Source organism: Triturus cristatus, chromosome 10 (genome assembly GCF_964204655.1).
Source record: "Triturus cristatus chromosome 10, aTriCri1.1, whole genome shotgun sequence".
Taxonomy (NCBI): domain Eukaryota; kingdom Metazoa; phylum Chordata; class Amphibia; order Caudata; family Salamandridae; genus Triturus; species Triturus cristatus.
The window spans coordinates 148,747,002-148,761,788 of NC_140593.1; the positions used below are offsets into that span (position 1 = coordinate 148,747,002).

Genomic DNA, 14,787 nt, shown 5'->3' on the forward strand with positions numbered 1-14,787 from the left:
ATCACCCATTTTAAACTAAAAAAGTGAACAATTATTAATACGTTTGGCTTTAAGGAAGTACATGGCCATGGTCACCTTTAATGCACACACTAGCACAGATCATGCATACATGCATGTAAACAGAAACACCACCACCTACACTACAGACAAACATGTACATTGACCATCAGACCTACATGCACGCTGACAGGCAGTCACTGATGCACACAGAGACACAGCAATCATGCACACAGACCAAAGCATAGGTATCCATATAGACTGACCTACGAGGGAGTCAACCACAGAGGTAAGTACAGAACTACAATCAGAGACCACCACAGATTAGGTCACCCGTGCACAAACACCAACAGAGATGCGGTCATTCATGCAAAGATATACAAGCAACAATGCATACGTATTACCAGATCTACAAACACCACCAGAAATATAGTCACCAATGCGCACAGACCAAAAGAGAAACAGTTACCAAGGCATGCAGACCAACTCTCGAAGCTACACACAGGGCTCCATGCAGTCCTTCACAACATACACACAACCAGGCAGGCAGCACAAGGAGGCTGACGGAGAGATGGATAGTGCGTCATTGACACCCAGGAGATTCGGGCTTAAGGTTTACATAATATCTAGCCCCTTCTGCTTACTTTTATCGAGTTGGAGAAAGCAGGAGTGTCGACATCATTTTAATCCTTACCTTGTTGGGGGGAAAAACGCTCATTCTTTAGAGACTTTAGTCTCCATGACAATCTGACCCTTGATCTTTTTCCGCCGATCGAGGCATCAATACGATGCCCTCAGATTGCTCATTTCTTTCATGATTTCTTTGGTGTAATCACATATAATTACGCACACAAAGCACTACAATTTAGGACCTGCACCTTTCTTGGACTAAATGTAGCCTAGCCATTATATTAGAGTGCTCTACCGGTGCTAGCCAGATGAGTGCAAATTCTTGTATGAAGAACCATTCCGGTTCTCTTCTCTTTACTCGTGCTGTATGTTATTAAATAGGAAATATAAGAAACAGGCTCCGAATTTCAGTTCCAAGTTGGAGGCTAAGTCAATCTGCATCTTTTGACCTGCACAATTTAAGTTTAATAACAATTAACTCTTAACCAGGGCACTCAATTCGTTTTATACTGCATAGTGCTTCCACTATACTGGAATAATGCATCAATCCATCTTTATGATTATTCTGCGTAAAAGAGTTAAAGATATAATTGCTGATGGTGTGAATCACGTTTTGTGTACAAAACGTTGCTTTTTTACAAATATTTAACAGGCAACTGACCAAGATAATGCCCAAATAACTGACCCAAATATTATTATGTTTAAATCATATATTCATGATTATATATTCCATGTTATAGCAATTCAAAGCCAATAGCACCATTTCTTTGTGCTACGAAGAAATCAATTTCCTGCGATATACGTTCAAACAAAAAAGAGAGTTTCTTAATTTGGTCCAAGCATGCCTACCTGCTAGGAAGCAACCTTACTGTTAAAATTGGAAAACTCTTTCATTTCAAATTATGGCCACCACATGTAAATGGCAGCATGTTTTTTTTTTCTTCTTTCCATTTTTATTGAATATGCTTGCAATGCAAATATATAAAAATGCTCCAGCTTGCCTAGGCGGGACCTGCTAGCTTCGCCACTGCTTGTTTAATAATGTAAGCTCCCAATGCTTTATTAGAACAAGGCACTCCTTGAACAGAAGACACAACATTAGTACTACACATAAGCAGAACTCGAATCATGAAGCATGCATGTCTCTCTCCTACTCCCTACGGCCCAGCCACATCTTATCATTTTATCTCCAAAAGAAACAGCATGAATAAAGATAAACATAGTGAGGTCTGTGATATCATATAAATATGAAAAGTCCTGCCTTTCAGAACCTATGTAGATTACTGCATAAAAAAATAGAAAACTCTAAGGGAGACTAACATGAAAACAGAGGTATGAAATATGCCGTCACTTAGGTTTCTCCAATCTCTCTGTTCACATTTGCAGGCTGAAGGCAGAAAAGCAGTACGCCGCCGGCTAATAAACGGTCCCAATAACATCCTCAATATAATTGCGTAAGAAACGCTAGCCCACAGCAATCGAACTGTGCGAAAACCAGTACCCAATGTACATTAGAGGTTGAGAAAGGGTAAGGTAAGTGAGTGCCAAAACTGGTTATTTAACGTATAGCGAAGGAGGTAGTGTCCCGCTACTCCCCTGCACAGCAGCTGCTCAAGAACCGACAAGAGGGGGCTGTCTGTGCTTTCATGCTTCTGCCTTGTGCTTTCGAATAAAGGGGAACATTTTCATCACAATCTTTGTTGCGACTTTTCAAGCACTGAAACACAATACATAAACAAGCATTGGCAAATAATACGGCCCGCGAAAGTGAAAGTGATCGCGGACGCCATCAAGCACTGTGGAGGTATGACTCATGGTGGCTGCGCGCGTGCACACTCACGTGCACGCAAGCTTTAGGCCACAGGCAGCACTTTGAAAACCCGTACACAAAATGTCTCGGCCAGACCAGCGCATGCGCTGGATCAGACGAGACCTAAAAAGGAGATGCGATACCTTGATTTAAGAATAGTCCAAGATATCAACGTAATCGCAGAAATTAATTTAAGGAGGGTGTTTCAAGAGATCGTCCAATTAATGAAGAGCTGGGTACACCTCCCGTTAACGATCCTAGGGAGAGCTTGGTCAAAATGACCATCCTGCCAAAGATTACTTTAAAAATTCATTACCACTACACTTCGACAAAACCACCATATATAGCATACAACAGGCAATAAATTCATTTAACTGGGCTAATAGAAGGGTTAGGATCTCTTGGAAGAAGCTTAGAAGGGAGGCCTATCCTTGCCGGACATACAATATTACGCGTGGGCTCTCTAATTAAAAAATTCCAGAATGCTCATCAAGATGCCAGATAGATCCATAATAGGTTTAATGTACTTAGTAATGTTAAGAGTGTAAAATAAATATAGATTGTTTGGAGATCCCAAATTTAAAACAAGACTTCAGGTAAAATGGATGCCAGAGGAAACTGTTCACTCTGAAGCAAACATCAGTACTTGGCAACAGTTGTGAAACCCGAGGGCAACCCTACATTGTTTTTAACTGCGAGAGTTAAAAAGAGCGAATAAATATTGTATCCTAAAAGGTTTATATAATGTTCAAAATGTCAAAGTGCAGCAGAGATTGGGTGGAGACATTATATGGACGTTTCTTATCCGATAATGCCCCCGCGGAAAGCACAACATATTGTGCCAGCCCTTTCAACAATAAAACTCTTTCCCAGTTGTTAATCACATATATTAATAAGGCTCTAGACCGGAGCATATTTTCAAAGCAGAGTAATTCGGACACATGGTTTGCTCAATTCTAATCGTTCCCCTTCAGCGCAGCATTTATCCAGAAACAGACGTTTCACAATGATCTTATCAGCCTTGCAGGCAGATAAGGGTTTGTCAAACAAAATGGATTTATCCAGCTAAACAAAAATTTGTTTAACATAAGCAAGCCACGGAATATCCAGGCCCCATGTGCAACGTAAACAATCGTTAATAATGCTGTGAGGGAAAGAGGCCTTATTCCAACTTGAGAGCCACAACAAAAGGGCTCCCACCTTAATGGAGTCCAGGGACGGCACAGCCATCTCTTCTTGACAGATATGATGGGGTATTGAATGTGGAAGAAAATCGATTTTTCTCAACTTGCAACATAATGTAATCCTTATAGCCCGAAATTCCGCACCCGTAACTTGCAACAAGTACACGTTGCTTAGAATAGATGTCATGTAGAGAAGCTATTGGCTTACACCCAACCGATTTTAAAAAGTTCTCAAGTGAACACATAGATTGCTTAAATTTACTGTTTCCAAAACACACCTTCTCCGCCCAAGAAACATTAGAATTGAATACTAAACCAAGATGTAGTAACTTAAAAACACTTTCCATACAGTTCTCATTAACCCATAAAATGTTTAGTGAATAGCACTTCGGCCACAAGCCATGGTCTGCAATTTAGTGTAATTAGTGAGCATGTCCTAATCAAGCATACACTCTGTGAAAGCTTGTAACAGGCACCTCAGGGCATTTGGCGTCCATACTAGAAGCACAATCTCATCGGCGTACAACAGTAACCGCACTTAGGCACATGTATCTCGATGTAGATAAGCCAAGAAGTACACATAATGGGACATCTACCGCCATCACCAGCATGGCCGTTCATAATTTGCTATGATTAACTTTATCAAAGACGGAAGATAAGTCCATAAAGCAGGATATAGAGGTAATTTTATAGATATGGTATACATCCCTAGCAGTGCCTCTGGTCATGCTCTGCCCATTGTAGTCCTCAGAATCAAAAGGGGTATTTGCAGATAAATTGCGCTTGTCTACTGTGAGTGGCAAAAGATTCCAGTGCCTGGGCTGGCAGCATTTGTGAATACTGTTGAGACTGCCCTCAGGTGAAAGGAACAGGTGACAGCTGAGCCGTAATCATTGCCCCCAGTGGAGCTGGCATGGTACAGCATCAAGAGAAGGTAGCACCTTTATCTTGTCTTTTCCGAAAAAGTGGAGGGACCCCTTGTACAGTGTATCTGATCCAAGTAGCAACCTAGTGCAAGAGAAAACCGTGTTATTTGTAAAAAAATAAATAGATGGCAGGAAGCCACATGTTTTCTCTTGCCCATCAGTGGAATCTCCTGCTTTTTCACTGCAGTATCTGGTGTTCCTTCTGATCTGAGAACATACGATTATTCTTCACTTTTTCTTAGGACTCACTGTGGTTGTTTTTTACATTGTAAACAAACGAAGGTGGGTCATCAAGTACATCTAAGTGTCGTTAACGTCCGTGATCTCCCAAGTGGGTTCTGACTCCTGCATTATATCCCGTAAAGGTAACTCGCATGACGTGGTACATGTGCACCGGTTCCCTGGAACTACATAACTGCCCTCAACACTCTTGTGCAGCCTCCCATTCCTCACTAGTCCATAGACATTTGCTGGATATTTTGTCCTTGTCTCTGGAAAAGAAAGCATGTTAAAAAATTTCTGCACATTTGAACCTCAGTAGCTCACACGAAAGCAACCGCGGGAAGGCAAACAGCGTGCGCACAGAGGGAGCGAGCGGCCGAGCCGTAATAAATCAAGCGTGCAATGGGAGACGACATGGGCGTGCACATCGCCTGTCCGGGCGCGCACATGTTTTGTCTCCCTTCGCGAATGAAAGCGACAATAGAGTCTCGCCAAGGCAAAGCAGCGCATGCGCTGTGTTCGCTAGGCGAGACCTAAAAAGTTAAACTGAAGGAGCTAAAGTCGATGGCAATGTGGTATCACATCAGACGCCTTTCGCAATTAGATTCCCACTTTGCCCCTATGTGGGATTCTCGAGGAACCCCAGTGTGTCTTAATGACAAGTTGGCGATAACAATCAGAGATGACGACCTAAAGGTCTGGGGAGATTTGACTAGAGAAGGAAACTTATTACCCTGGTATGATCTAAATGGACTAATGAAGGGTACCCTCTCAAAGTTTAAATATCTACAACTAAAATGTTTGGTTGCAAAGCTGAGAATCAACATTGGGCGCTGGCAATATTTTAGAAGACCAACTGGTAAGCAAACTACCAGGAAACAAGGAAGTAGCACTCTATCCATGGTATCCTGAAGATGCCAGTACCAGAGTGTTCAGCTGAGGAGCTGTGGGGAAACTACTTGCCGAGGGAGCAGTTGCAGAATATTTGGCAAGTATCTAAGCGCACACTTTACATCAGTCAAACCTGCTTTATTTTTCTTTTTTTTACATAAGAAACCACCTTTTTTTTCCACTTTATAGGGCATATATAGCACTCGCAAAACTATCTAAGATGGGGAAAGAAAGTCGAACCAGCTGTGCTAAATGTGTGTTGGAAAAGGCGACAGACGTCCATATGTTTTCAATGCCCCATAATCAGCGAGTTCTGGAAGATTGTTGTTTGCACTATGTCAGGTATTTTTGGTCAGCAAATAAAGGTAAGCCTTTCATTGGTTATTTTTGGGGTGGTTGACAAACTTGTAGGTAGCATTAGAGATTTGTTCTATGCAATGCTACTGGCCAGAAGAGAAGTTTTGTAAATGGGTGAGCAGTATACCACCTCAGCATTCAGAATGGTTGGAGTCCTTCATATACATGTCTAAGATGGATCTATCAGGGAAAAGGTCTAAGAAAAAAGCTTTCTGGAACCCCCTAAGCAGTGAAGGTAGTGTGTGCCAGGTGAGTAAAAATACCTAAGGGTTACCAAAAGCTGAGAGGTGATTTAATAATGAGGTACCCTTGGTACAGTAAAAAACCCGTAGGTTAATAGTTACCTGTCGAGACGTTGTGTGTCTTAGGTAGCTTACAGAGTGGTCAACATGTTTCACGCCTTGGGTGGTCTAAGATCCTTGGCGTTTCATCCGAACCAGGGGAGGTGGTGATGTGAGGTAAGTGCACAGACTAAGTGTAGTGAGTAGGGTAATAATCGCCCTCTCACAGATCAAGTAGGGGGTAGTTTATCCTGCACAAGTTGTGTTTGGTTAAGGAGTCAGTTATGCCCCCTTTGATAATGACCTAAGTAAGGAGTTAGTTACTCCATGAGCTAAGCGGCGTAGGAGGCCCACACCATCTAGGGGGGTTACTCAGGTGTCGGCACTGGAAACCTGCCCGATCCAGACGTCACCTTCTTTACCCCTTGTCCCCCGATTACGCTCGTTTTTGCCTCTGTACCCCCCTGCTGTCTACTCCGTACTGCTGTTGCCCTGTTTTGCTTCTGTTCCCCTTGTCGGACTCTACTCTTCTTGCCTTCTGTACCCCTTACCCCCCGATTGTGCCCGCTTAACTTCCCTCGCCGTTCCCGCCGCTGCGTCCCCGCCCCTCTCACTGCCCCCACCTCCCAGCTGCTCCTCCCTCCCACCTCCCCATATATGGCAGCTGCTGCACAGCCACACAGCAGATGGGCTTGCCGCTAAGGCAAGCCCGTCTGCACGTGGACCCCTGTTCCGTGCACCCCCCGCGCGCGCCACAACGACCTACGTCGATACGATGCCAGCACACTCCACGCTCTCAACCCCGGACGGACCATTACCTGCGTCAAGGCCGCCCCGAAACGCACACATGGTCCCTTCACCTGTCGGCACTGCAGCTACACCTGCCCCAGAGCCGCCGAGACAGCCGCCAAGCAGGACCTCAACCATCTCCGATGCATCCTACTCAACACCCGCTCCTCACGCAAACACGCCGTCGAGCTCTGGGACCTACTCGACACCTCATCACCGGACGTCACCTTCCTGACAGAGACCTGGATGAACGACTCTTCCCCACCCGACATCGCCATAGCCATCCCAGACGGCTATAAGATCACCCGCAAAGACCACACCAACGGAGTCGGAGGAGTAATCACCATCGTCCACAAAAACACCACCAGGGTCACGATCAGCACCAACGACTCAGCACTGCCGAACACAAGCACTTCCAGATCCACACGGACCCCAACACCACCCTAAGAGACACCCTCGTCTACAGACCCGCCGGACCCTGATCACAGTTCAGCGACTCAATCGCCGATTCCATCAGCACGCACGCCCTGACCACTGACTACATCCTCCTCGGAGACCTGAATTTTCACCTGGAGAACAACGACAACAACTTCTCCACCTTGAGCGACAACCTCGGACTGAGACAGTCACGAGGCCGACCCACATCGATGGACACACGCGCGACGCAGTCTTTTCCTCAGGCTCCCACGTCTCCTTGAGCTACACCTCCGAACTCCTCTGGACCGACCACCACTGCATCCACTTCACCTTCCGGAAACCTGCCGCATACCACTGCACCCAACAGATCCCCCGCCGCTGCTGGGGCAAAATCGCCGAAGACCAACTACAGATAAACCTCGCACTCAACCAACCCACCGACCGACCCCACCAACCCAGACGATCGATGGACGACTACGCCAACACCCTAGCCCCGCTGAAAACACCCACCTACAAAGACACAAAGCAAGAGAGCCAGCTGGTTCAAACCTGAACTCCTAGCCTCCAAGCGCACCTGCCGGAAACTAGAGAACAAATGGCACAGCGAGAAGACGCCAGATAGCCGCGCAGCCCACAAAGACGCCATCCGCCACCACCATCACCTAATCAGATCCGCCAAGAGGACCTCCTTCAAAGACCACCTCGACAGCAACGCACACAACAGCAAGGAGCTCTTAACCATCGTGAAGGAACTCTCCAACCCCTGCGCCAACCCGCCGTCGTAAGCCCCGTGCGATTCCCTCGCCACCTTCTTCCACCGCAAGATCACCGACATCCACAACAGCTTCGACTCCCGAACGTCCCTAACAGACCAGACCCGCCGCACCCTATAAACCACGACCCCTTGACAGCTTGGGCCAACGTGAACATCGAGGACACCATCAAGACCATGAGCACAATCCACTCCGGCTCCCCGTCAGATCCTTTTCCAACAAAGCCGGCAGCTCCATCGCACCCCACCTGCGCAACATCATCAACCTCTCCTTCAAGACTGCGACCTTCCCAGAGAGCTGGAAACACGCCGAGATCAACGCCCTCCTCAAAAAAACCAAGGCGGACCCGAAAGACCTCAAGAACTTCCGGCCCATCTCCCTGCTTCCGTTCCCAGCAAAGGTCATCAAGAAGATAGTCAGACAACTCACCCGATACCTCGAAGAAAACAGCACCCTGGACCCCTCCCAGTCAGGGTTCTGCAGCAACCACAGCACCGAGACCGCCCTCATCGCCACCACCGACATCAGGATACTGCTGGACAACAGTGAGATGGCGGCCCTCAGCCTCCTAGACCTCTACGATGCCTTTGATACTGCACACGCCTCCAAGACGCAGGGGTCCGAGACAAGGCCCTGGAATGGACCACCTCCTTCCTCCCCGGCAGAACCCAGAATGTCTGCCTCCCCCCCATTCCAATCCGAAGCCGCCGAGATAATCTGCGGCGTACCCCAGGGATCATCCCTCAGCCAGACACTGTTTAACATATACATGGCCCCACTCGCACGCATCGCCCAACCTCAAAATAATCTACGCCGATGACACGCAACTGATCCTCTCCCTCACCAAGGACCCCCTCATCGCCAGCTCCAACCTCCACGAAGGAATGAAGGCAGTCGCCGACTGGATGAAGTGCAGCCAACTGAAGCTGAACACGGACAAGACTGAGATCCTCATCCTCGGCTCCAACTCAACAGCCTGGGACTACTCCTGGTGGCCCTCGTCCCTGGGGACACCCCCGACACCTACCGACCACACGCAACTTGGGAGTCATCCTCGACTCTAACACTCTCCATGACCAAGCAAGTCAATGCAGTCTCTTCCTCCTGCTTCAACACCCTCCGCATGCTCCGCAAGATCTACAGGTGGATCCCCACGGACACGCGAAGAACAGTCACCCAGGGCCTAGTTAGCAGCAAACTCCTACGGAAACGCCCTCTACGCTGGAGCCCCGGCCAAGCTCATCAAAGGACTACAAAGAATCCAAAACTCCTCTGCACGCTTAATCCTCGACATTCTACGCCACAGCCACATCACCCCCCACCTGAGACCTGCACTGGCTCCCCGTCAACAAGCTCCTCATCCATGCACACAAGGCACTCCACAAGACCGGCCCAGCCTACCTCAACAGTCGACTCTCCTACGTTCCCAACCGCCAGCTCTGCTCCTCTGACCTCTCCCTGGCCACTGTCCCGTGCATTCGAACCACCACCACCGGCGGCAGATCCTTCTCCCACCGCGCCGCCAAGACCTGGAACACCCTTCCTCTGAACCTACGACAGACCCAAGACCTGCTGACCTTCAGGAGGCGACTCAAGACGTGGCTGTTCGACCAGTATCGGCAATGCCCCCTTTCCCCCAGCGCCTCGAGACCCTTGCGGGTGAGTGATGCGCTTTACAAATTCTGTGATTGATTGCATGCCTGACCCAATATGATAAAAACACATGTTGCCCTCTCCAGTTGTCCATAGGTATAGTGGGGGTGCAGCTTGATACCCATAATTCTCGAAAGTCTGTCCTGAAGGGCTGGATCCATGCCAGATTTTTAGCAAATCCCCATTTAGATAAAAGTAGAATTTGGAGAACCCCTTTAGCACACTAAAAAGGCCCAGCATCTAGGCATATTTGTTGCATAACACCAGGCTACACTCTTGATCCAGTCAGTCACCTTGGCTGGTACTCTTGATTCAGTCTCTGGTATTATAAGCATCCTGATCTATCCATAAAGCAAAAGACTGGCAACGCACAAAAATAACCAAGGCCACCCATGTATCAACAGCATTTCTAAATAACTACGCATTTCAGCAAACCAGGTGCATCTTAGACATTGAACCAATTAAGAATATGCCGGAGCCCGGACCCAAAGGACGGTACGCAAGCCTGGGCATGTGTCTCATGGAACAACACTCTTAATTTGCACATTTAAACAGCTGTTCTGCCTTTAGCTACAACAAACAAAGGAACTGCGTAGACACACGGTTACTTCTGTGATTGGTTTGCATATTTGTTATTAAACTGTACCTCACATGGACTATTTAACAGACGACATGAAATGGATTATTATTTCAGAAGTCCTATTTAATTCAAACAAAAAAAAAAGATCTCATATTCCTGTTCAAGTCATTACACTGTAGCAACTTAAACCATTTCTGTGCTATATCCCTTTTCAGAATCTTCACGAAGGAGCAAAGGATCAATTTCCATCTGCCAATGTCCATTTCATTCAGTACACAAAGAACTACATAGGAATGGAAGCTAATTTATGAAGCACTACATTCACTTGAGATGGGCATCTTGAAACCGTGAAAAACAGACAGTGGCTGAACACAGATCACACCCTCCCTAAACTAGCAAAATAAATTTGTTTAATGCCCATCCAAGAAGAAAAGTGGGAAATAAATGTAATATCGAGAAATACACTGTTCTAGAGCGGAGACCCTTAGAAGAATAAGGTAACAGAAAGGGATCATAAAGTGGTCTGACCAAACTGTTTCAAATGCTTTGATAACAGATGCCCATTTGGATGAGCAAAATCTAGGGCAATGGTGGTTCCCACTCAACGATTACGTTTAAGTGACAGCTGAGCTAAGTCAGTCACTGCAGACATTTTTTGTTATTGCAGGTCATTTGACATGCTTCAGTCAAGACCTCCAGAAGATAATATTGCATTTGTGAGGAGACCAATCATATCCTCAGTGAAAGGGCTATTGTTGCCTGGTTGGTGGGTAATATTAAGCGGTGTTAGTCTAAATAATTTGAATGTCAGATTGGAACCATTAAAAGGAGTTAAACATCCATAGTTGTTGCGGAGCTGTTTTAAATGGTTCCTGCGTATTATATTAATTGTTAAAATCAGCAATTTAAAAGATCATTTAAGAGATCTAGTTTCTTAATGGGAGCTAGGGCTCTTCCTAAGAATACCTTACAAAAGGTGCATGCCATTTTTTTCTCTTAAGGGTTTGTTGAACGTTTTCTTCATTTTTAGTATGTTTTTGAAAGATGGCTAATTACCAAGCAATTGTTTGGGACCCGTCTTCACTAGAAAAACGTATGATATCTGCTTTGCAGTGACATCCAGATTAGACAGTGGGCAGGCGTTTGGGATCATATCCGGTTTTGCTGTTAGGCCAATAGATTATTGGATTGTGTGGGGGTTTTTGTGTTATCTAGGAGAATGACAGGTTACTTAACGGTAATATTAATTACACAGAGTCTTGGACCTTCCCTTCACAGTCCTGGTTCTCATCTCTACCTACCTGTTTTGGCTTCTTGTCTTTTGTGGTACAAGATGTTGGAAGGCAAGGTCAGGAGAGATGTGCCAGAGTGCGGGCGTGACCTGGAGGGTAGGGAGGAGGGTTACAGCTTGGGATGTCAGCGGGGAGGAGCCATTACTCATGTGTGCAAGGACTGGCGAGGAGGTAATGCTGAGACATGCAAGCGTTTTATTGGAAGGAAAAAGTGTTGTGTAGAGGGCGGTGTGGTACATGCCTTAGAAACCTTGGCATTTGTTAGGGTCCGAGTATTATAGAAACTAGCAATGTGTTGACCAGGCTCTCAGTCCAATTCTGAGCGAAGAACCAAATTAAATGCGTCTTAGAAGTCTGGGACTCGTCTACCCCAGATTGCCTATAAAAACATATCAGGATTGCAACTGAAGAATAGACAGGGGCCCAGGGTCCTACCTTTCACCAACTCAATTTTTTACCTAAAATTCATATTTGAATCCCTTAACAGAACGGCAAAAAAAGTGTGTGTATATATATATATATATATATATATATCACACACACACACACATTTATTTTCATTCAAGTTCAACAGTGCACCACATTAGGCAGTGCTCAACAATATGGCTGGGTTCAAACTGGAATGGCATGAGGAGCAAAAAAATATATATATATATATTTAGGCGCAGATCTCTGTACTGGGGTGATTGTATGATATTGTTCTGCATTCTGTCCATCAATTGTTCATTTAGTCACCCCGAGTGGACGGGTATGCCCAGACGTGGGTTCAGTGCCCTCCATGCCACAGGAGTCAAACTATCCTGGCTGAAGAGGGGTGAAACCCCGAAACTGGTCCGAGGATGCTAGTTTCCAGTCCGGGGAGGACCTGGCCTGGCAATTCGGGCTGGACTGGTCCCATTGGGCACAGGGTCAAAACCTATTGGCATACAGCTGGGTTCAAAGTGGAATGGCATGAGGAGCAAAAAAATATGGAGTTAGGCCCAGATCTCTGTACTGGGTTGAATGTATGACATTGTTCTGCATTCTGTCCATCAATTGTTCTTTTTGCAGCTATTAGTCAGAGCAAGTCTATCACATAAAGGAAGAACAAATCCTACGGTGTACATCCCCAAAGGTTTACTTAAACCAGGAATTAACAATGAGCGAAACAAGAATGGAACACCTTTCTTATTTTGGTCACTGCGTACTCCTGGTTTACGCAAATACAGAGCACATATGCCCTGTTCAAATAGGGGTGCACTACAATTGCATCAGAGTAACTCACTCATATCTTAGCTCACAGAATCAGAGATTGCCATTCTAAGGCTTTCGGTGTATAAAACCCTACTAGAACATCGTGAACACTGACCACACCTTCAACCCATGTATTGGCAACATTGTGTGACTCGTAAAAAAAAATCAGGGCAGTCCAGCATGCCCCAGTCATGCATTTCTCGATTTTTAAACACGGATGTCCTGATCTCTTCCACACACTGCGCCATTCAACAGCGTTGCACAAATATGACACTGGGTCATCCTCGCACTGCCCCCAATCGCCCCAGAGCATTGCTCCACAGTGTACCAGAGAGCATGCGCTATTGTACCCTCAGGTCAGCACAACTATGTCCCAATAACCCCAAACCAGACAATCAGTAGGTACCAAACACGATGGGGTGCTTAAAGTGGCTCAGGTCAAAACAGTACTAACCACAGCCTTCCCTGCGGGCCGGCCCCCCGGGGGACCACCTTCGGGCTGCGGCCTGCTGGCGCCTGTTGCGTTGCTGCGGGCTCCAGCTGCCCCGGAGCCTCCCGTTCCGCCTTTGTCCTTGCGCTTCTTTTTGTCTCGCTTGGCAAAGAAGTCGTCGAGGCTTCTCTCTTCGGGTTCTGCCATGGCTGACTGGTTGGCGGGCGGCAGCGGCGGGGGTCGGGTTCCTCTCTTACCTCCCGGGGATGGGACCGGCCTCGCTTCCTGTCTCACAGGGCCTCGCGCACAGCTCGCCGGGAAACTAGCCTCAAGGCGGAGCGCGTTCACATCTCCGACGCGGCCTGACCAACTGTCACCTCATCCGGAGGGGTGTGACAAGCCTGTTTTAAGGACGAGAGCTATTCTGCAGGAATACGGACACCCCTCTACTTCAAACATGGTATAACCAAAGTGGATGTCATAGACACAAAAGATGGATACTAGCAGAATTGTTAAAAGGCTGTTTGCTTTAAACTTCGGCCATCCTGAAAAAATATGACGATTTATTTAAGACTCTACGCTCTCAATTAATTTAGAAACTAACATTACAAAACAGTTATTTCGTTAGCATACTCTTGAATTTTTTTTACAAAAATACTTTGCTTTATTCGTTGCGTGAGTTGTTTTATTCACTCTATGTTCCTAAAGATAAAGAATTTTAGGGATGGATATCCAGTTTAATAAGAAGAAACAATTATTGTACATAAATAATTACATTTATGTAAGCGAATTGTGTAGTATCATTTTCTTTTCTCAGATTCGTAACGGCATAGTTTCCATTGGGAGCACAGACCTGAAGAATTTGAGAGCTATGCGTTGGACTACGGCGGAGCGCTTAGTATTAACGTCATTTCCACGTGCCATTTCCATCACAGCCGCCGGGTGGCTGACACGCGGAGTGGAGAGTGTGATATAAGTTTCTGTGAATGAATCATGAATGGAACGTTTTCTTACAATGGCGGCCCTCGGCATTTTGAACAGAGGCAGGCACGAGGCTGGGATGGCACATAGCCTAATTATATGCCCGCATTCAAAACCTTTTCGAAGAAATTGGCACTTATGTGGCTGTCTAGAACATAGCTACTGAGGCTGTGGTGAGGTGGCTCCAAAATAACACTAACCTACTAAGGTTCTACAATTTCTTAATTGCATGGAAAACTGTAGAATCGTCATCACAAATTGCAGGTCTCGCATATTCACTTACTTAGCCTGCTTGCTATGCTTTCCTTTCAGTGACTTAACTACCTGTTCTAGAGATCTGT

General features: G+C 46.2%; 1 protein-coding gene across 4 annotated transcripts in view; it reads right to left on the reverse strand.

Annotated features, from left to right (window-relative positions):
• Positions 1-13,784, reverse strand: part of CDV3 (CDV3 homolog) — a 61,674-nt gene extending 47,890 nt beyond the window's left edge. For all 4 annotated transcript variants that reach the window (XM_085630682.1, XM_085630680.1, XM_085630681.1 and 1 more), the window contains exon 1: positions 13,490-13,784. In XM_085630682.1, coding sequence (XP_085486808.1) covers positions 13,490-13,672 — 183 coding nt within the window. In that variant the 5' untranslated portion in view covers positions 13,673-13,784. The remainder of the gene's footprint in view (positions 1-13,489) is intronic.
• Positions 13,785-14,787: the final 1,003 nt, after the last annotated feature.